This window comes from Entelurus aequoreus, linkage group LG02, assembly GCF_033978785.1.
Source record: "Entelurus aequoreus isolate RoL-2023_Sb linkage group LG02, RoL_Eaeq_v1.1, whole genome shotgun sequence".
NCBI lineage: Eukaryota > Metazoa > Chordata > Actinopteri > Syngnathiformes > Syngnathidae > Entelurus > Entelurus aequoreus.
This window is the reverse complement of record NC_084732.1, coordinates 77606256-77629867: the sequence shown is the minus strand read 5'-3', so window position 1 is coordinate 77629867 and position 23612 is coordinate 77606256. Positions and strand designations below refer to the sequence as shown.

Below are 23612 nucleotides of genomic sequence, written 5' to 3'. Positions count from 1 at the left end.
AGGATTTAATAATGTTGTGCGTGACTCCATCTATGTGTGTAAAACTGGTTCCAGAATCGAATTTGCTAAATTGTGAAGCCCTAATGCCTATTCATTGAAATGTGTGCTCTTATGCTACCTCATTTTTTGGTTGTTGTTTTTTGAAATGGCTGCCCAATAAAACAAGTTTCCAAAAACAACTATCACAATTGTACATTAGGCTAGAAAAAATGTGGCTCTTAAATGTGGATTAACCAGGGTATAGGCTCAATCCGAATTCTCCCTCTTACTCTTTCGTTTTAGCTCTTCTCCTTGGCTCTTAAAATATAGTGCCATGGTAAAGTGTTAAACATATACCCCTAGGAATTCGGACTTTGCTCGAGTTTCGCAATGTCATCAACGCTCACCGTTTGCTGGTAGTGACGTAAAACAGATTCGACAAATGTTTGTTTACTTTCAAGCTTCCGTCGCACGAGATATTCAGCTTTGCTTCGGCTCTTTTCTTTTGTCTGCTTACATCAAGAAAAAGACAGACCTTTTTGAAAACAACTAATACCTAATAATAGGTTTAACAGTTGCATACCATTGCTGTAGCTACTACGGTGTATACATTTCACAAATACTGTATGAACTAGGCCCAATACTATCCATAGTGTAGAAGCAGCAAAAAAGGGACAAAAGAAGTAGACAAGTTAATTTCATTATACTACCCTTTAACATTCTGTTTTGTGATAGGTGTCATTTCCCTGTGGTTATGTTACATAATGTGTTTTTAAATATTCCCCACAATTTTAAGATGCTCGTGATAAATGGCTTAATAACTATAATAATTAAAATGTGAAGTGAAAACCGTCTGGGGAATGATGATGCTGATAAGATGAGTACATCATTGAAGAGACACACAGGGATGAAAAAGAGCAAAAACAGAAAATAATTTTGGGAGATGTAGTTCACTGGCTTGGAGAAGCATGCAGCTCACTCGGGGAAAGGGCAGAACCCACCTTCTCCACTCCCTGGGCGGGCCTCTGTTATTATCTCCATTAGAGAATTTAGCTCAAATACTGCACACAAAACCCAGAATTAGTTCCACCAATAAGTGGACAACGAGAGGAATACCGGCCCAGAAACAACCAGTCCGAACACCAACCCATGAAATAACATGCGTGCACACTTGACTTCAAACAAGACACAAAAATAAATACAAATAGAATATAAATATATAAATAAATAAATCATAAGAATGATATTTGCATTAACCCAAGTGTTTCCCCTGCCATTATAAAAGAATGTGGTGATGTTAACGGTATCTATATAGTGCCAGACCACAAAATAAGTCATTTAAATATTCACAATGAACTGGGATATTCATGGTCCTTTTATTAAACTAAATTGCCTTATTGGGCACAGTTGCCTAGTGACGAACATGTCGGCCTCACAGTCAAGAGGTTGCGGGTTCGACTCTCAATTGGGACAACTCTGCATGGATTCTGCATATTCTCTATGTGTTTGTGGGGTTTTCTCGGGGTACTCCAGCTTCCTCCAACATCCCAAAAACATGCATGTTAGTCTATTTAGAAACTACAAATTCTCAACAGGTGTGATTGCGAGTGTGATGGTTGTCCATATGTGTCCTGAGATTGACTGGCGACCAGTCTGAGATGTATTCCTGGGATAGGCTCCATCTTACCCGTGACCCTAATGAGGACGAGCAGCATAGAGATAAATAAATGAGTGAAATAGCCTTATCTTATTTACTCGGCAGTCATTTGTGTCTCTATATGCGCTTACAATTTGTCATCCGCTTTCTCTATATTGCATGCGGAGGATGATTAATGACAAGTCTTAATTTTGACATAGTGGATTATTTTGGAATATTTTTGAAAGTTTGTGAAATGTCACTATGAAGGAGCGTTTGCAATACAGCCGTGCATGTCTCCACCACCCACTAGACCAAAGCGGTAAACGTAGGAGAAACGCTGAACCCTGAAAATGTTCCGAAAAATAACAAGTAGTGGTACAATACCAGACCTAAAGAGGAACTGCACTTTTTTTTTAATGTATTTTGCCCATTGATCACAATCCTTACATGAAACAAGAGCACGTCTCTCTTTTTTCTGTGTGCTCTAAATCAATAATAACTGCTAGCAAGAGGTGTCTAACAATGCAGGCAAAGGGGAGTAACCTATTCTGCCAAAGAAGCTATATAGAAAAAAATTATCCAAAAACCGCCAACAACCCTCCATTTACACGTCGACCTGCATATTAACCAGGCTATAGTGACATTAAGTGACAGTTTTTATTGTGTTCGTATTTGGTATTTCCTGTTTAGCGCTTAGCACTCGTTCTTGATGATGGCTTGGTGTTTTACTAAAGCTGGATCTGCTTTGTACCCAGCTCCTAAAACTTGTAGCTTCGTATATTCGTGCTCAAAAAGATTATGTATCCTCATTTGTCCAAAAGTAGTTGTCGTTGGCTCTCACAAAATCTGCCATGAGCAGTGGTAGGTTTTTTTTTGGTCGACAAAAAGAGAGATCGTTGCTATGTGCTCTGTGAAGTCAATGCGCGCCAAGGAAAGAAGTTCCAGTAATGCTTAAAATAACCAAAATACTGTAAAAATTACATGTTATCATGAATGTGCCTGTTACTACATTACATACATACATTACATACATACTTACAGCCTGTGAGTAAAACATTGTTGGAGGTTTATTGACTATATTGTTTGCCCATTACCTGCATTGTTAGCTGCCTCCTGCTTGCAGTTTTTTTTACTATTTAGAATTCACAGAAAAGAGAAAGACGTGTGTTCTTGTCTCACATAGGGATAGTGGATGATAGGCAAAATTCCCCCAAAAAGTTCAGTTACACTTTAGGTAATTAATCTCAAGTAATCAGAAACTGTGGAACAAGGCAATGGAAAAAGAAATGAATCGATGAATGAGATTCAACTCTAAATGATTCATTAATGCAGTAATGAAAAATTACCTTGAAAATGTGTAGGTAAAAATACAAAGTAACCCCACATAATATAGCAAGACAAAGCAGACAGATAAATAGTCAGATGGGGGAAATTCCACACACAATGTACAAACCCCGTTTCCATATGAGTTGGGAAATTGTTAGATGTAAATATAAACGGAATACAATGATTTGCAAATCCTTTTCAACCTATATTCAATTGAATGCACTACAAAGACAAGATATTTGATTTTCAAACTCATAAACTTTTTTTTTTTCTTTCCAAATAATTAACTTAGAATTTCATGGCTGCAACACGTGCCAAAGTAGTTGGGAAAGGACATGTTCACCACTGTGTTACATGGCCTTTCCTTTTAACAACACTCAATAAACGTTTGGGAACTGAGGAGACACATTTTTTAAGCTTCTCAGGTGGAATTCTTTCCCATTCTTGCTTGATGTACAGCAGGGGTCACCAACCTTTTTGAAACCAAGAGCTACTTTTTGGGTACTGATTAAAGGCCTACTGAAACCCACTACTACCGACCACGCAGTCTGATAGTTTATATATCAATGATGAAATCTTAACATTATAACACATGCCAATACGGCCGGGTTAACTTATAAAGTGACATTTTAAATTTGCCGCTAAACTTCCGGTTCGAAACGCCTCTGAGGATGACGTATGCGTGTGACGTAGCCCGGCGAACACGGGTATGCCTTCCACATTGAAGCCGATACGAAAAAGCTCTGTTTTCATTTCATAATTCCACAGTATTCTGGACATCTGTGTTCGTGAATCTGTTTCAATCATGTTCATTGCATTATTGAGAAGGAAGCCGAGCAAGCAAAGAAGAAAGTTGTCGGTGCGAAATGGACGTATTTTTCGAACGTAGTCAGCCACAACAGTACACAGCCGGCGCTTCTTTGTTTACATTCCCGAAAGATGCAGTCAAGATGGAAGAACTCGGATAACAGAGACTCTAACCAGGAGGACTTTTGATTTGGATACACAGACGCCTGTAGAGAACTGGGACAACACAGACTCTTACCAGGATTACTTTGATTTGGATGACAAAGACGCAGACGTGCTACTGTGAGTATGCAGCTTTGGCTTTTTTTTGCGTATGTACGTAACTTTTTAAAAATATATAAGCTTTATGAACCTTGGGTTAGGTGAACGGTCTTTTGGGCTGAGTGATTGTGTGTGTTGATCATGTGTTTGAATTGTATTGGCGTGTTCTATGGAGCTAGGAGCTAGCAGAGGAGCTAGGAGCTAGCATAACACGTACCGTACCGTACGTGCGCGTCACGTACGTAACTTTTTAAAAATATATAAGCTTTATGAACCTTGGGTTAGGTGAACGGTCTTTTGGGCTGAGTGATTGTGTGTGTTGATCATGTGTTTGAATTGTATTGGCGTGTTCTATGGAGCTAGGAGCTAGCAGAGGAGCTAGGAGCTAGCATAACAAACACGCAGGTGTTATTATGCAGGATTAATTTGTGGCATATTAAATATAAGCCTGGTTGTGTTGTGGCTAATAGAGTATATATATGTCTTGTGTTTATTTACTGTTGTAGTCATTCCCAGCTGAATATCAGGTACCGTGAGTATGCAGCCTTGGCTGCTAAACATTCGATAACTTGACCGTATGTGCGCGTCACGTACGTAACTTTTTAAAAATATATACGCTTTATGAACCTTGGGTTAGGTAAACGGTCTTTTGGGCTGAGTGATTGTGTGTGTTGATCAGGTGTTTGAATTGTATTGGCGTGTTCTATGGAGCTAGGAGCTAGCAGAGGAGCTAGGAGCTAGCATAACAAACACGCAGGTGTTTTTATGCAGGATTAATTTGTGGCATATTAAATATAAGCCTGGTTGTGTTGTGGCTAATAGAGTATATATATGTCTTGTGTTTATTTACTGTTGTAGTCATTCCCAGCTGAATATCAGGTCACCCCCGGCTTTCACAGCATCTTCCCTATCTGAATAGCTTCAACTCCCCACTAGTCCTTCACTTGCACTTTACTCATCCACAAATCTTTCATCCTCGCTCAAATTAATGGGGAAATTGTCGCTTTCTCGGTCCGAATCTCTCTCACTTCATGCGGCCATCATTGTAAACAATAGGGAACTTTGCGTATATGTTCAACTGACTACGTCACGCTACTTCCGGTAGGTGCAAGCCTTTTTTTTATCAGATACCAAAAGTTGCAATCTTTATCGTCGTTGTTCTATACTAAATCCTTTCAGCAAAAATATGGCAATATCGCGAAATGATCAAGTATGACACATAGAATAGATCTGCTATCCCCGTTTAAATAAAAAAAATTCATTTCAGTAGGCCTTTAATGCGAAGGGCTACCAGTTTGATACACACTTAAATAAATTGCCAGAAATAGCCAATTTGCTCAATTTACCTTTAACTCTATGTTATTATTAATAATTAATGATATTTACACTTAATTGAACGGTTTAAAGGAGGAGAAAGCATGAAAAAAATGACAATTAAATTTTGAAACATAGTTTATCTTCAATTTCGACTCTTTAAAATTCAAAATTCAACCGAAAAAAAGAAGAGAAAAACTAGCTAATTCGAATCTTTTTGAAAAAATTAAAAAAAGAATGAATGGAACATCATTAGTAATTTTTCCTGATTAAGATTAATTTTACAATTTTGATGACATGTTTTAAATAGGTTCAAATCCAATCTGCACTTTGTTAGAATATATAACAAATTGGACCAGCTATATTTCTAACAAAGACAAATCATTATTTCTTCTAGATTTTCCAGAACAAAAATTTTAAAAGAAATTCAAAAGACTTTGAAATAAGATTTAAATTTGATTTTACAGATTTTCTAGATTTGCCAGAATAATTTTTTTGAATTTTAATAATACATTTAAAGAAATATTTCACGAATATTGTTTGTCGAAAAAACAGAAGCTAAAATGAATAATTAAATTAAAATGTATTTATTATTCTTTACAATAGAAAAAATAAATTTACTTGAACATTGATTTAAATTGTCAGGAAAGAAGAGGAAGGAATTTAAAAGAAAAAAAGTTATGTGTTTAAAAATCCTAAAATCATTTTTAAGGTTGTATTTTTTCTCTAAAATTGTCTTTCTGAAAGTTATAAGAAGCAAAGTAAAAAAATTAATGAATTTATTTAAACAAGTGAAGACCAAGTCTTTAAAATATTTCCTTAGATATTCAAATTCTATTTGAGTTTTGTCTCTCTTAGAATTAAAAATGTCGGGCAAAGTGAAACCAGCTTGCTAGTAAATAAATAAAATTTTAAAAATAGAGGCAGCTCACTGGTAAGTGCTGCTATTTGAGCTATTTTTAGAACAGGCCAGCGGGCTACTCATGTGGTCCTTACGGGCTACCTGGTGCCCGCGGGCACCGCGTTGGTGACCCCTGATGTACAGCTTAAGTTGTTCAACAGTCCTTGGGTCTCCGTTGTGGTATTTTAGGCTTCATAATGCGCCACACATTTTCAATGAGAGACAGGTCTGGACTACAGGCAGGCCAGTCTAGTACCCGCACTCTTTTACTATGAAGCCACGTTGATGTAACACGTGGCTTGGCATTGTCTTGCTGGAATAAGCAGGGGCGTCCATGGTAACGTTGCTTGGATGGCAACATATGTTGCTCCAAAACCTGTATGTACCTTTCAGCATTAATGGCGCCTTCACAGATGTGTAAGTTACCCATGTCTTGGGCACTAATACACCCCCATACCATCACAGATGCTGGCTTTTCAACTTTGCGCCTATAACAATCCGGATGGTTCTTTTCCTCTTTGGTCCGGTGGACACGACGTCCACAGTTTCCAAAAACAATTTGAAATGTGGACTCGTCAGACCACAGAACACTTTTACACTTTGTATCAGTCCATCTTAGATTAGCTCAGGCCCAGCGAAGCCAACGGCGTTTCTGGGTGTTGTTGATAAACGGTTTTCGCCTTGCATAGGTGAGTTTTAACTTGCACTTACAGATGTAGCGACCAACTGTAGTTACTGACAGTGGGTTTCTGAAGTGTTCCTGAACCCATGTGGTGATATCCTTTACACACTGATGTCGCTTGTTGATGCAGTACAGCCTGAGGTATCGAAGGTCACGGGCTTAGCTGCTTACGTGCAGGGATTTCTCCAGATTCTCTGAACCCTTTGATGATATTACGGACCGTAGATGGGGAAATCCCTAAATTCCTTGCAATAGCTGGTTGAGAAAGGTTTTTCTTAAACTGTCAACAAAGTGGTGACCCTCACCCCATCCTTGTTTGTGAATGACTGAGCATTTCATGGAATCTACTTTTATACCCAATCATGGCACCCACCTGTTCCCAATTTTCCTGTTCACCTGTGGGATGATCCAAATAAGTGTTTGATGAGCATTCCTCAACTTTATCAGTATTTATTGCCACCTTTCCCAACTTCTTTGTCACATGTTGCTGGCATCAAATTCTAAAGTTAATGATTATTTGCAAAAAAAAAATGTTCATCAGTTTGACCATCAAATATGTTGTCTTTGTAGCATATTCAACTGAATATGGGTTGAAAATGATTTGCAAATCATTGTATTCCGTTTATATTTACATCTAACACAATTTCTCAACTCATATGGAAACGGGGTTTGTATATAACTTGTTGGGAATGTCATTCAAAAGCAATGCAGTTATAATAGATAACATATATTTCTTGCAGGAGTACAAATGTGTTGATGTAAAAAATAGTTTACAAGACCCAGAGGAAACACTTTGACTGACTGTGCTCGCCAAGGTGTAAATAAAGGGTTGAGTTATCTTGAGGGTCAGCTTCATAAATTAGTCACACAAAAAGGTATGGCCAGGGAAGAAACAGGAAGGTGTGGATATACAGCACACCACAATTTATTCTATCTTAGTCCTGTAATGAGCAACAGGGAAACTAAGATAGATACAGGCCACTTCAAGTCACAGAAAAGAAGCCTGCTCAGGAACTAATACAGACTATCACATCAGACATGACATACCCGGGCTGTCAGGCGTATCTGGACAACAAAGATAAAACACATCGTAATCAAAAGGAACAGAACACAATTTCTATGGCAGCTATTCCAGTTGGATTTGAGTTATTGAGTGTCATGCTACTCCTATTTTTTTCTCTCAATTGAAAATCTAACCTATTCATGTTCTTCTAGTAGTAATTTCCTCTTTAAAAAGCAAGGTTGGCCAATGTCCTAAATTGTCCTGGCAAAAACATACACTTATTCCACCACCAGAAATAAACAAAAACAATATGGATCAAATGTTATTAGTTTCAAGGATTGCAAATATATTTACCGCTGTGCATGACCATTTCCTGGCCTCTTTAAAAAGCACAGCAAGTTGAAAGATAAGACTTGAGTTATTAACAAACTTGAGAGAAAAATTATGCTTAAAATCCTCAATACTCTCCTTTGAAATAGTGCCATATCTGTTCAAGCAATCCGAGGGAAAGAAGGCAGGCTATAAAAACATTATCTCTACAAACCTGCTTGGTTCTTCTCCTCCTCAATATCAAAACTCAAATATTCTTTTATAGAACAATATAGAGGAATATAAAGCAGAACAGAAAAAACAGAATGATATTCAGTAAAACGATCACCGAAAAAAACGACCTTACATATTCAAGTATTACAGTATGTGCAACATAGTAAGTTATTGATGTACTGCAGCCGTAATTACTTTAATAACTATTAAGATTTAGTCATTATTGTATCATCCAAGGTACATAAAGCAATAAGGTGTGTAAAAATAGAACAAAATCTAATATTTTGGCTATGAGAAACACATGTATTGCAGATGCCAGTGACAGTTCACAGGGGTGTAACTGGCTGTGCTATGGTACCTTTGAGGCTGGGGAAAGGTGTCGATTTCTCTCTTGCAGCTTTGTTGGGTAGAGCAAGATGGGACAGACTGAAACTAGTGCCATGGTTCTTGTAAAGATTACCTATAATAAATACAAAAAGTTGCTGCAATTGAAATCGTTAATTAAAATAATTTTCATATTTAAATAGAGTGGAACCTCGATTCACAAAACGCTCATATTACAAACTTTTCGATTAATGAACCAGAATACGAATATAACTATGCTTTCTTGTACAAAACCTTGTCTCAAGAGTAGGGTTGGGTATCGAGTATCGATTGGAACCGGGACTAACTTTCCGATTCTCCCGGAATCGTTCAAAAGTTTAAATTTCGATTCCTAGTTTCGATACCCAGTCTGCCGACCGGAAAAAAAGAATAAGTCCGCCGACCGGAAGAAGAAGCCGCTGAACACCAACGAAGAAGCGCCCACCGCCGGAAGTGTTAGCATAGCCGAGCCTATGTAGCCGAGCAAGTCAGTCAAGCATGGATAGCGGGCGTCGGCGGTCGAAAGTGTGGCTTTATTTTACTAAAAAAAATGAAATATCGGCGAAATGTAACACGTGCGACAGGACTGTTTCGTGCTTAGGAGGGTGCACGTCGAACATGATGAAGCACCTCCGAGTTCATGGAGTACAAATAAATGCGTGTCCCGTCTTCGACGCGCTACGCCGACCGTCCTCCTCTGGCTCCGACGCCCAGCCTGGCACCTCGGTGACTGCATTGCAGTCCGAATCCGGTAAGTAAAACAATATATATGCAATAAATAATGTGTTTTGCGCCAACATTGAGGCAGCTAACAAATTAGCCCGCATATTTTTTCATAGACAATTTACAACCTGCTAGCCAGGCTCTGTGATGTGCTCAGCGTACTCCGTTTACCGTAGCGGCAATGGGGAAGATGTCGGTGCCACAGACGGAAGAGTGCCACAGAAAGGTCACTGCACACATAGTCAAAAGACTGCATCCCTTTTCAGAGGTGGAATCTCCAACATTTAGGTTAGTTAAGCAATAACGTTAGAGCTAAGCTAATTGATACTGGGCTAAACAGTAACAGCAACATTACATGTTTGTTTATGTTTGCAGGGATATGGTGAAAACTATCAACCCAAAATACATACCACCTTCCAGGGACTACCTGTCAAACACATTGATCCCGGCATGGTACAAGAAGAATCGGAATCGAGAATCGTCAGGAATCGGAATCGAAACAAAGAATCGGAATCGGAATCGTACGAATTCAAACGATACCCAACCCTACTCAAGAGTACAAATTTTTATCTACCAATTGTGTGCCTCGCAGCACAGACATTTTGTGCCCGGCAACACATCCATTGTGCTCGTTTGTCAGCTCAGCAGTGCTGCTGTAACCTACAGTGCTACTTTGTTAGATTTTGACTTGTTTTTTTTTTTTTCCTTTTTACAGCAGTTTTCTAGTTTTTCTAGCTCAATATGAGTCCAAAGAAAGCAATGGACAAGTGATATTTTTCAGGAAATATCCACAGCATTGTCAACACTGTCTCCTCCCCGCTGCACGCCAATAAGATTATCCGACGAGGTAAAGTGTATTTTATTCCTTTTATTCCTAACCATTGTAGCGACCCTGGCTGGTAAAGTTAATGAGTTTTGTGAATTCAAACTGTGAGATTGCGGGTTTGTGTCGGCAAGGCGGATGCATACGAGGTGTACAGTTCACCTAGTTGTTTTTGTTTTGACTCTGTTATTAAGGAAATAGTTGATTCATCACCGCCTTATGTTTGTTTGATATACAGTACTGTATAGCACTTTATATAGTGTTCAAAGTGTAGACACTTTTACTAAATCAAGGACCGTGGGGACGGTGTGGCACGGAGGGTAGAGCGGCAGTGCCAGCAACTTGAGGGTTCCAGGTCCGATTCCAGCTTCTACCATCCAAGTCACTGCCGTTGTGTCCTTGCGCAAAACACTTCACGCTTGCTCCCAGTGCCGCTCACACTAGTGTATTAAGGTGAATGAATGTTCGGTGATGGTCGGTGGGGGCGTAGGCGCAAATTGGCAGCCACACTTCCGTCAGACTAACCCAGGGCAGCTGTGGCAGCAAAAGTAGCTTACCACCACCATGTGTGAATGAATGAATGATGGGTTCTCACTTCTCTGTGAAATGCTTTGAGTGTCTAGAAAAAACGCGCTATATAAATCTAATCCATTATTATTATTACGGTTTGTCGAGGTCAATTAGTCATGTTTACATTATTAAGGGATAATTTGCTTCAATATACAAACTTTTCTATTTACAAATCCTGTTCAAGAACCAATTAAGTTTGTAAATCAAGGTTATAAATGATAAATGGGTTATACTTGTATAGCGCTTTTCTACCTTCAAGGTACTCAAAGCGCTTTGACAGTATTTCCACATTCACCCATTCACACACACATTCACACACTGATGGCGGGAGCTGCCATGCAAGGCGCTAACCAGCAGCCATCAGGAGCAAGGGTGAAGTGTCTTGCCCAAGGACACAACGGACGTGACTAGGACGGTAGAAGGTGGGGATAGAACCCCAGTAACCACCAACCCTCCCGATTGCTGGCACGGCCACTCTACCAACTTCGCCACGCCGCCCCTGTATTTGAATACTGTACATTGCCCAAAAAAGTGATTAATTGCAATGGGACTTCACGGTCGTCGCACAGAAAATCAAGTTCTTATTTCAATTTGACCTGAAGAATAAAATGGTTCCATATTTGATTTTCTAAAATCAACTTAAGTGCATCAAACAGACAGGATGCAGGTTTTTTATAATAACCCTCACCATTCTTGATGGGAAAATATCAACAACAAAAATATCAAATAACATTTTCTTACTTGCAAAGGACATCAATCCTCCAAATCCATCATTGCTGCTGTTGGAAATAGTTGAGTTTGGTGAGCTGTTATGAGAATCTCCCTCTCCGTCAGACTCCCCAGGAAGTCTCAGACTAATGGGACGTGAAGGACGCTGAGCCCTGAAGAAGTGATAAAATATCATTTGTCAGGCCTCATGAAAGAACAAACATTTGCATGCAATGTTAGTAACATGTTTCAACATGTACATGACATGACACCACCAAAGATTCAAGACCACCATGAATGAAGTACTAGTCTGACATGCTGGGTTTTGACATTTCATGGTTGGTCATAGAGCCCATTTGAATGAAGAGAAAAGTATTCATTCAAGTGATGAACAAGTTTAACACACTTGTTGCCATTGAGGTTCTGGTTGAATCGAGGGGTGTATGACTCCACTTGTTCTTCTGCATCAGGATCATCTTCAGAGGGGAAGCCATACTGAGGCTCAAAATAGGGGTTGTCATACTCTTGTTTTCGTATTGCCGAGTCCCCCTGGCTAGCATCAGCTGTAGGTCTCAAAAACGGCTGGCTACCAACTCCTGGGACAGGGTTCTGTGGGGCGGAGGCGGCTGGTGCCTCACTATCAGGTGCTTCCCCTTGGTCCTGGGGGGGAAAGAAGACAAAAATGTATAATATTTATCATGTTTGCATGTGGTTGTAATTCTATACCACCACTGCTGTGTTAAAAGAGGAATTTAGACAACAACTGGAAACAAAGTACTGGTAACCTGTGATGGGTGATTAGAAAAATGGTGGCTAGAAAATATATATTACCAACACCCATCCATCTTCCTCCGCTTATCCGAAGTCGGGACGCGGTAGCAGCAGCCTAAGCAGAGGAGCCCAGACTTCTCTCTCCCCAGCTACTTCGTTCAGCTCTTCCCGGGTACCTCGAGGCATTCCCAGGCCAACTGGGAGACATAGTCCCTACACCATGTCCTGTGTCTTCCCCGTGGTCTCCTACCGGTTGGACGCACCCTAAACACCTCCGCACCAAGGCGTTTGGGGGGCATCCGGACTAGATGCTCGAACCACATCATCTGGTACCTCTCAATGTGGAGGAGCAGCGGCTTTACTCTGAGCTCCCTCCGATTGACAGAGCTTCTCACCCTAAGGGAGAGCCCCACCATCCGACGGTGGAAACTCATTTCGGCCGCTTGTACCCGTGACCTGTTAGTCATATTTGACTAACGGGACCTTCTCTGTAAATGTTGCTGGTTCTGAATCCTCTGTTGCTCCCTTGACATGTGGTGTCCCACAGGGCTCAGTTTTAGGACCACTGCTCTTTTCTATTTATTTACTTCCCCTGGGCTCAATCCTAAGAAAGCATGATATTTGTTTTCATTGTTATGCCGATGACACACAAATTTATTTTCCGTTAAAGAGAAATCATGCCTCTTCAATGCAGCACTACTTGCTTGTCTTAATGATATCAAGGCCTGGATGGCCCTAAATTTCTTAAACTTCAATGAAAATAGGACAGAAGTAATAGTGTTTGGACCTAGTGATACCTGTGAGCTCCCCCCTGTTGACTTTGGCCCCTTGGCTTTGCACGTTAAGCCCATGATCACCAACCTGGACTTTCATATTGACAGGGATTTTAAATTGGACCGTCAGATCGGCACAGTGTGAAAGACAGCTTTTTTTATTCATGTCAGCTGGCCAAGGTTAAAAACCTTCTTTCTAGGCAACAGTTTGAGACAGTAATCCATGCCTTTATCACATCTCGGCTGGATTACTGTAACTCGTTGTATTTTGGAATTAATCAGTCCTCCCTCTCACGTCTGCAGCCGGTCCAAAATGCAGCCGCCCGACTTTTAACTAACAGAAGAAAAAGAGAGCACATTACTCCTGTTTTAGCCTCACTCCACTGGCTGCCTGTGTCTTTTAGAGTCCATTTTTAAATTATCTTACTTGTTTTTAAATCCTTATGTGGTCTTGCCCCACTTTACCTCTCTGAGCTGCTCCACCTCTATGCCCCCACCCGGTCCCTCAGGTCAGCTGATCAGCTGCTCCTGGAAGTACCCAAATCAAAGCGCAAGCTCAGAGGGGACAGAGCCTTCTCTGGAACTATCTCCCTCTCCATGTGAGACTGGCCCCTTCTTTGGCTACTTTTAAGACCCTTCTTAAAACCCATTTTTATTCACTGGCTTTTATTCACTGGCTTTTGGCATGGGACTTTAAACTGTTTTTAACTTTTTTAACTGTTTTTAACTTTTTAACTGCTTTTTATGTAACAAATTGTTTTTAGGGTAATTTCTATTTGCTTTTTCAATGTGTATTTTTCTTCTGTTTTAAATGTTATTTTTTAGTCTGTCCTTTGCCTCTATTTCTTTGTGGTGTACAGCCCTTTGTTCTTCAACTGTGGTTGTTTTTAAAGGGCTTTATAAATAAAGTTGGTATGGTATGGTGATCTTGTCCTTTCGGTCCTAACCCAAAGCTCATGACCATAGGTGAGGATAGGGACGTAGATCAACCGGTAAATCTGAGAGCTTTGCTTTCCAGCGTAGCTTCTTCTTCCCCATGACGGACCGATACAGTCTGCCTGTCGATCTCACGATCCACTCTTCCATCACTCCGAGGTACTTTAACTCCTCCATTTGGGGCAGGATCTCCTCCCCAACACGGAGATGGCACTCCACCCTTTTCCGGGCGAGAACTATGGTTTCGGACTTGGAAGTGCTGATTTTCATCCCAGTCGCTCCACACTTCGCTGTTATCTGATCCAGAGAGAGCTGAAGATCCTAGCCAGCAGGACCACATCATCCGCAAAAAGCAGAGACCGAATCTTGCAGCTACCAAACCGAATCCCATCAATGCCCTGACTACGCCTAGAAATTCTCTCCATAAAAGTTGTAAACAGAATCGGTGACAAAGGGCAGCCCTGGCGGAGTCCAACCCTCACCGGAAACGGGTCCGATTTACTGCCGGCAATGAGGACCAGGCTCTGATAATGATCATACAGGAAGCGGACCGCACCAATCAGGCGGTCTGATACCCCATACTCTCTGATCATTCTCCACAGGACTTCCCGAGAGACACGGTTGAATGCCTTCTCCAAGTCCACAAAACATATGGAGACTGGTTGGACAAACTCCCATGCAACCTCAAGGATCCTGCCGAGAGTATAGTTAGTCCACAGTTCCATGACCAGGACGAAAACCACACTGCTCCACCTTAATCCAAGGTAGCCACCTCTTCAGTACACCTGAAAAGACCTTACAGAGAAGTCTGAGGAGTGTGATTCCAGAATAGTTTGAACACACCCCCCGGTTCCCTTTTTTAAATAGAGGAACCACCACCCCAGTCTGCCAATCCAGAGTCACCGCCCCCGATGTCCACGCAATGCTGCAGAGTCTTGTCAACTACAACAGCCCCACAGCATCCAGAGCCTTAAGACACTCCGGGCAGATCTCATCAATCCCTTCCACCGAGGAGCTTTGTAAGTACTGCGGCAACCTCAGCCCCGAAAATAGGAGAGCCCACTGCGGAGTCCCCAGGCACTGCTTCCTCATTGGAAGACGTGTAGTATTCCTTCCACCGATCCACACCATTCCCAGTCGACGTCAGCAGCACACCGTCCCCACTATATACAATGTTGACAGTGCACTGCTTCCCCCTCCTGAGGCGGCGGATGGTGGTCCAGAATCGCTCCAAAGTCGTCCGGAAGTCTTAATGGCTTCTCCGAACTCCTCCCATGTCTGGGTTTTTGCCTCTGCAACTGCCAATGCTGCACATCGCTTGGCCTGTCTGTACTTGTCCGCTGCCTCCGGAGTCCCATGAGTCAAAGGGACCAGATAGGACTCCCTCTTCAGCTTGACGGCATTCCTCCACCAGCGAGTTCTGGGATTACTGCCACGACAGGCACCGACCACCTTACGACCACAACTCCGATCGGTAGTCACAACAATAGAGGCACGGAACATGGTCTATTCAGACTCAATGTCCAGCGCCTCCCTCGTAACCTGTTCGAAGTTCTTCCGGAGGTGGGAATTGAAACTCTGACGAGAGACTCTGCCAGACGTTCCCAACAGACCCTCACTATGCATTTGGGCCTGCCAGGTCTGTCCGGCATCCTATTACCAACATAAATATACAATTATCTCTTAGAGAGTATTAATAGCCATTCTTCTTTTAATAACAGCAAGTGGCAACTGCTTTGCACAAATAATATGTTGGCATTGAATACACACATTGTTAACTCCCTGGATGATAGTGCTGGGACTGGAGCTTGCAGTTGTGCTGGAGCTTGAGCGATGGGGCTGTCCATCTGAATGTTCTGCAGGACCGTCCCCGCTCGATGAACTCCCTGGGCCATGTCCGTCTCTGAAGTCCCGAAAGTCTTGAAACTCCACCTCACTTGCGTCTCCCAGAGCAGCATGGGTGTGTGGTTCTAGGCCTGAAGAGTCAACATTAAAAAAAAAAGAACCAAAAGTTATTTCTTAATATAAAATCAATTAAGACCACCTGACATATTAAGTATTAGATTCTCATTCATAAAATGTAGAGACAAATATGAACATACTTGGTGTGTCACCCTGAATATCTCCTTGTATCATCTCACTTACAAGGTCTCCAAGTGAGGAATAGGATGAACTTGAGTCATCATATGCCTCACTGTCACTACCGCTGTAAGGAAAAAAAATATTGATACCTACTCCAACGAAAAACTTTGAAATAGGGCTGCACGATTCTGGCAAAAAATTTTATCAATTTTTTTTTTTTGCTTAAAATTGAGATCACGATTTTTTGACCCATTTTTTTCTCCCAAAAATGTTTATTAAACTGATTAATTTAATAAAACAAAAAAAAGAATACTCAAATGGTCATTCAAGTACGGTGAATAGCAGGAACTTAACTTACTTCCATTATCGCTGTTGAGCATAACACGAAAAGAAAAAAAAATGCTCTTGTATATTAACATAACATTTGGTATGTAAATGACAATAGAATCATTTAAAAATGGATTACAATGGCTCCTAATTTTTCTGCTGACATATGCGGTAACATAATAACATTTACAGTTAAATTATTTTCTCAAAACGATTATCAACCTACTTGCTAATTTACTGTTAATAGTCGATTACTTTCTGTTGTAACTAGGTTCTATCTACACTTGTATTAAAATGTAATTATCACTTATTCTTTTGCTGTTGAATACTTTACATTAGTTTTCGGCGATACTACAAAAAAATATGGGTATCGATCCAATACTAAGCAGTTACAGGGACAGTATTGGTCATACCAATGCTGATACTGATACTTAAAATGTTCAATACATTTAAATGATTACATTTTTTATCACAATTATAATTAGACAGAAACACAGCATAGCGGTCTAACAATATCAATTAAATATTAAAATCATTTTGTACTACTGGCTCCGATTTAAATCCTTTGATTTTTGCTTTTAAAGCCCTTCTGTGTCAAGGGGCTTAGGTCCTCAGTTTGTAAACAATAACTAATAATAATTGAAAACAATAACTAATAATAATTGAAAAATGGCGACGCATCGCATGAGAATGCAGCGGCTCTGCTAACGCTCTTGGGAGTGTAGAGCGATTTGGCAAAAAACACCCGTCGTTTCTGTCAATTTCATGGCTGGCTCAAAGCATGAACACTCTGTGATCACATATGACCGACAGACAATTCTGGATATGGATGGATCGGGTCGTTATAGACTGAAAGATGCATGTACGGTGGACCTCCTCGCTAGCATGGGAATACTTCGTGGGCTACATCGAGCGGCCTTTGTAGCAGCGGAGTCAAGTGCTAGCGGTGACCGCCAATGGAGACGACATAGGCGGTGCGAGCGGAAGCAGAAGCGGGGATGCCGAGCTGGGCTAACAACAAAGAGAAAAGCTAACCAAAGAAACGTGGAGTCTCCGGGTAAGAAGCCATTTAAACTAGAACTAGCCGGCGTCAGGCTCGATAATCCCTGCACACATAGCAATTCTCTTAGAATAAAACACAACTCACATAATGTTTTTTCTTTTGTGACCGTGTCAGAGGCAGACATACATTGTACCGAGGTAGCTAACTATGATGCGTTCAGTTTATCGCAACATCAAGCAAGCAATCTGAATATCCCCATCGTATCAATTCCTAGATATGGTCGAAACTATTTAAAGTGCGCATAATAAACGCAACATTATTAATATTGCTACTTCGGATAATTTCAACAAACAATCCTCAAAACAGCCCACTACCTATAATATGGGCTTTTTAAACATAAGATCATTATCTTCCAAAACGCTATTAGTTAATGAAGTCATTAGAGACAACAAACTTGACGTCGTTGGTCTCGCCGAGACCTGGCTCAAACCAGACGATTTTTTTGCGCTAAATGAAGCATCTCCTCCTGGCTATACCAATACACATGTTGCCAGACCTCTTAAAAGGGGAGGGGGTGTCGCACTAATATACAATGAAAACTATAATCTTACACCTAACCTAAATAATAAATATAACTCGTTTGAGGTGCTCACTTTGAGGTTTGTCACACCGCTGCCTCTCCACCTGGCTGTTATCTACCGCCCCCTTGGGCCCTATTCGGACTTCATCAGTGAATTCTCAGAGTTTGTTGCTGATCTAGTGACGCACGCCGACAAAATAATCATAATGGGGGACTTTAATATCCATATGAATACCCCATCGGACCCTCCATGCGTGGCGCTCCAGACTATAATTGATAGCTGTGGTCTTACACAAATAATAAATGAACCCACGCATCGCAACGGTAATACGATAGATCTAGTGCTTGTCAGGGGTGTCACCACCTCTAAAGTTACGATACTCCCGTACACTAAAGTAATGTCCGACCATTACCTTATAAAATGACTCATTGTCAACAAACTAATAATAATAATAATAACTACTATAGCACCCGCAACATTAATGCTGCCACAACGACGACTCTTACTGACCTACTGCCTTCGGTAATGGCACCATTCCCAAATTATGTGGGCTAAAAGGCGTACCCCATGGTTTACAGAAGAAACTAAAGCCCAGAAATTATCATGTAGAAAGCTGGAACGCAAATGGCGTGCGACTAAACTTGAGGTCTTCCATCAAGCATGGTGTGATAGTTTAATAACTTATAAACGCATGCTTACCTCAGCTAAAGCTAAATATTACTCAAATCTCATCCACCTCAACAAAAATGATCCTAAATTTCTGTTTAGTACAGTAGCATCGCTAACCCAACAAGGGACTTCTCCCAGTAGCTCCACCCACTCAGCAGATGACTTTATGAATTTCTTTAATAAGAAAATTGAAGTCATTAGAAAAGAGATTAAAGACAATGCATCTCAGCTACAACTGGGTTCTATTAACACAAATACGACTGTATATACGATGGACACTGTCCTCCAAAATAGTTTCTCTCTCTTTGATGAAATAACATTGGAGGAATTGTCAAAATGTGTAAATGGGACAAAACAAACATGTTTACTTGACCCAATTACTGGGAAACTTATCAAGGAGCTTTTTGTATTACTAGGTCCATCAGTATTAAATATTATAAACTTATCACTTTCCTCTGGCACTGTTCCCCTAGCATTCAAAAAAGCGGTTATTCATCCTCTACTCAAAAGACCTAACCTCGATCCTGATCTCCTGGTAAACTACCGGCCGGTGTCCCACCTTCCGTTTATCTCGAAAATCCTCGAAAAAATTGTAGCACAACAGCTAAATGAACACTTAGCATCTAACAATCTCTGTGAACCTTTTCAATCCGGTTTCAGGGCAAATCACTCTACGGAGACAGCCCTCGCAAAAATGACTAATGATCTATTGCTAACGATGGATTCTGATGCTTCATCTATGTTGCTGCTTCTTGATCTTAGCGCCGCTTTCGATACTGTTGATCATAATATTTTATTACAGCGTATCAAAACGCGTATTGGGATGACAGACTTAGCCTTGTCTTGGTTTAACTCTTATCTTACTGACAGGATGCAGTGTGTCTCCCATAACAATGTGACCTCGGACTATGTTAAGGTAACGTGCGGAGTTCCCCAGGGTTCGGTTCTTGGCCCTGCACTCTTTAGTATTTACATGCTGCCGCTAGGTGACATCATACGCAAATACGGTGTTAGCTTTCACTGTTATGCTGATGACACCCAACTCTACATGCCCCTAAAGCTGACCAACACGCCGGATTGTAGTCAGCTCGAGGCGTGTCTTAAGGAAATTAAACAATGGATGTCCGCTAACTTTTTGCAACTCAACGCTAAGAAAACGGAAATGCTGATTATCGGTCCTGCTCAACACCGACATCTATTCAAAAATACCACCTTAACATTTGACAACCAAACAATTAAACAAGGTGACTCTGTAAAGAATCTGGGTATTATCTTCGACCCAACTCTCTCGTTTGAGTCGCACATTAAGAGTGTTACTAAAACGGCCTTCTTTCATCTCCGTAATATCGCTAAAATTCGTCCCATTTTGTCCACAAGCGATGCTGAGATCATTATCCATGCGTTCGTTACATCTCGTCTCGATTACTGTAACGTTTTATTTTCGGGCCTCCCTATGTCTAGCATTAAAAGATTACAGATGGTACAAAATGCGGCTGCTAGACTTTTGACAAAAACAAGAAAGTTTGATCATATTACGCCTATACTGGCTCACTTGCACTGGCTTCCTGTGCACCTAAGATGCGACTTTAAGGTTTTACTACTTACGTATAAAATACTACACGGTCAAGCTCCTGCCTATCTTGCCGATTGTATTGTACCATATGTCCCGGCAAGAAATCTGCGTTCAAAGAACTCCGGCTTATTAGTGATTCCCAGAGCCCAAAAAAAGTCTGCGGGCTATAGAGCGTTTTCTATTCGGGCTCCAATACTATGGAATGCCCTCCCGGTAAAAGTTAGAGATGCTACCTCAGTAGAAGCATTTAAGTCTCATCTTAAAACTCATTTGTATACTCTAGCCTTTAAATAGACTCCCTGTTTAGACCAGTTGATCTGCCGTTTCTTTTCTTTTCTACTCTGCTCCAAACCCGGGGTGGACCGCTAGCCTGTTCATCAGATGGGGACATCTCATCGCTGCTGACCCGTCTCCACTCGGGATGGTTCCTGCTGGCCCCACTATGGACTGGACTCTCGCTGATGTGTTGGACTTTCACAATATTATGTAAGACCCACTCGACATCCATTGCTTTCGGTCTCCCCTAGAGGGGGGGGGTTACCCACATATGCGGTCCTCTCCAAGGTTTCTCATAGTCATTCACATTGACGTCCCACTGGGGTGAGTTTTCCTTGCCCGTATGTGGGCTCTGTACCGAGGATGTCGTTGTGGCTTGTACAGCCCTTTGAGACACTTGTGATTTAGGGCTATATAAATAAACATTGATTGATTGATTGATAACAAAAACGACAAAAAATGTTTTGATAATAAACTAATAGCGATCTAACCACTGTGGTATCAACCAGATAATAACATAGTACGTGGTATTGTTACGGTCAATATTTGTATCGCGCCGCTCACCTTACTTTCAAGAGCTCTAGCTTGCGGTTAGCTTATCTTCCTACATTGTGTAGTGTAGCAGGTTTACCTATTACTTGTCCTCCAGGAATATTTGTAAGAAAAGTACAGGAGATGAGGTTGTATTTTGCCTCATTCCTGGGAGAATCCTGCATTTGACTAAAGCCTTAAGGAGTGGGACTATCCAGGACTAGCTGCAGTGTGCTCAAACACCCACCATGTAGCATCTATGAGCAGATAATACTGTATCATCTCTTTCTCTTTCGGACTTACCAGGTCTTATCGGGTTGGTAGTGCATTCTTTAGGCATTCTTCACCCACCCTTAAAGTGAAGGATGAGGCAAAAATACAACCTTACCTACTGTAGTTTATTTGCCGCCATTGAAGCGAGGATTACTGACTTAGAAGTGGCTTTGCACTGCAGGGGGACATTAGCGAAGACGCGACATTGCGTTGGGGATGTTTGTCGCTTTTGCAGACACAGTTAGAATGTGTCATCAACATGCATTATCACGATTGTAATAAAAGCTCTATTGTTGGCCGAATTGACCTAGTTTATATTGTATATTGTCTATATCTTACAACCTTATACTTCAATAACATAAATAAAATGTTAAAGTAATAAATTTGACAGTATAAACTACAACCAACATGTTGTAAAAAACGGACTTGGACAAAATGTTATTGATCCCAAGGGAAACTGTAATGAACACAATTTTTAACGATGAATCATGCAGCCCTACTTTGAAATGTATTTGTTATACTACAATAACCAGTTGAAAAGCTTAATTATCTCACTATGAAACAAAAATGTGGTTGATTATCCTTACCTGTCCGTAGGATCAGAGTCATTGCTCTCATCCTCAAATGGACTTGCCATAGCCTCAACCAGCTGCGAGCTTCCATCAAACACTCTATAAACCACTGGCTGAAGCTGGTGAGCATACCACTTGGGTTTGTCGCCGATTAAGGACGGGTCAAACACATCTGTAACCACAGTGTGCAGATTGTACAATTAGCACTCAATTTTTAATGCCACGCAATCGCAGCAAAGAAACCTTTTGGAACGATCATCTTACTGTTATGTATCCTGTGAAACGCGAGGTTAGTCGGATTGAGAGCCCACTCTCCATAGTACTCCACGGCTTGTGTGTGGGAAAGCTTATCGGCAAAACTTGAGCGCCTCGGTCGAGACGCAAGAAAATACGATGACTGGAAAGCCACCACGGGGCGTGGGAAGAGGCGCAAAGTCCTTGTGTGCATTTGAAAACCGTGGAGAACATTTTGGGAGTTGAAGAACCGTACCATCGCCACCCTGACAAACGAAATAAGTTATGTGAACTTTATTTTACAACGTATGACATGTGCTTAACTCTCTCCAGAAACAGCAATAAATTGAACAACTGTACAATGGCAAACAAAACTGGAGAAAAGGCTTGCCTGGTGGCTACATCCACAGAATCAACATCATTGCCGTAAATGAGGGGGTTGAACTCCGTGGATGATGGAGAGGCTTTATCACGTCCAGGAGGAAGCAGAGGCATTTCATGACCTTCCTGAAACTTCTCCAAGTTCAAAATGGGCTGGGTGTTTAAACTCATACTCGCCAAGGCCTAGAATAGGTAACATAGTAGTACAGACAATGAGAGGGAAAGAATAAAAATACACTTTTCTAAAACACTACCAAGACAGGCATCAACATCAAGCTATTTTGTCCGTGTCAAAAAATGAGAAGTAAATCAATTAATTTGAGTTTTGAACCTATTTTAACACCGCTTAAAAGGGTGACTAAGTATGTCTGCTTCCAAAAAGATGTAACATCCTTACAACAAGAATACTGTGCTGGATTTAGTAAGGTAAAAGACAAATTATTTAAAAAAAAAATTGTTTATACTCTTATGATTTACAGTATCTAAACTATGAGCATATTGATGCCTGTTAAGGATGTGCCATTATTGAGGAGGAGGGGAAATAAAAGGAGGAGGGTGGTAAAGTCACTATATTGCTTTAAGGGAACTGCCGCAGACTTGTCAGTATTAGCTACTGTAAGCTTAATGGAACATTTAGTTGCTGGAACTGGTGGAATGTCTTTGTTAAAAGGGATTAGCGTCACCTTGTTTGCTGTTGGTTACCATGGCTCACTGATGCAAATGTCAATGCACACATATTCAGTCAGTCATGCTCAAGCCAAAGGTATCAAGTGCATCATTAAGTGGTAAGAAAGATATTCTGAGGCACTGATATGCATTCTATTCAATTATTGAGCTTGAAAAAGTGGTAGTCGCAAGCAAAGTAATGTGAAAAGTGATGTCCGTGCAGGGGCATTCCACATTTCATGGGAGGATAAATGAATAACCTTATTTTCACAGGAGAAGATCTGCTTTTGGGTGATCACAGTCAACCTAAGCAGACACTAGG

At 41.0% G+C, this 23612-nt stretch overlaps 1 protein-coding gene across 19 annotated transcripts in view; it reads right to left on the bottom strand.

Moving 5' to 3' along the window:
• madd (MAP-kinase activating death domain) overlaps positions 1 to 23612 on the bottom strand; it is a 95657-nt gene that overhangs the window by 42558 nt on the left and 29487 nt on the right. For 7 of the 19 annotated variants that reach the window (XM_062032869.1, XM_062032862.1, XM_062032941.1 and 4 more), the window contains 10 exons: positions 23551 to 23607; positions 22635 to 22807; positions 22274 to 22509; positions 22025 to 22181; positions 16225 to 16328; positions 15893 to 16107; positions 12049 to 12302; positions 11676 to 11815; positions 8814 to 8915; positions 7957 to 7974 (listed from right to left, as the gene is read on the bottom strand). In XM_062032869.1, coding sequence (XP_061888853.1) covers positions 7957 to 7974; positions 8814 to 8915; positions 11676 to 11815; positions 12049 to 12302; positions 15893 to 16107; positions 16225 to 16328; positions 22025 to 22181; positions 22274 to 22509; positions 22635 to 22807; positions 23551 to 23607 — 1456 coding nt within the window. The remainder of the gene's footprint in view (positions 1 to 7956; positions 7975 to 8813; positions 8916 to 11675; positions 11816 to 12048; positions 12303 to 15892; positions 16108 to 16224; positions 16329 to 22024; positions 22182 to 22273; positions 22510 to 22634; positions 22808 to 23550; positions 23608 to 23612) is intronic. The other 12 variants (XM_062032918.1, XM_062032969.1, XM_062032979.1 and 9 more) reach the window with 7 other exon arrangements.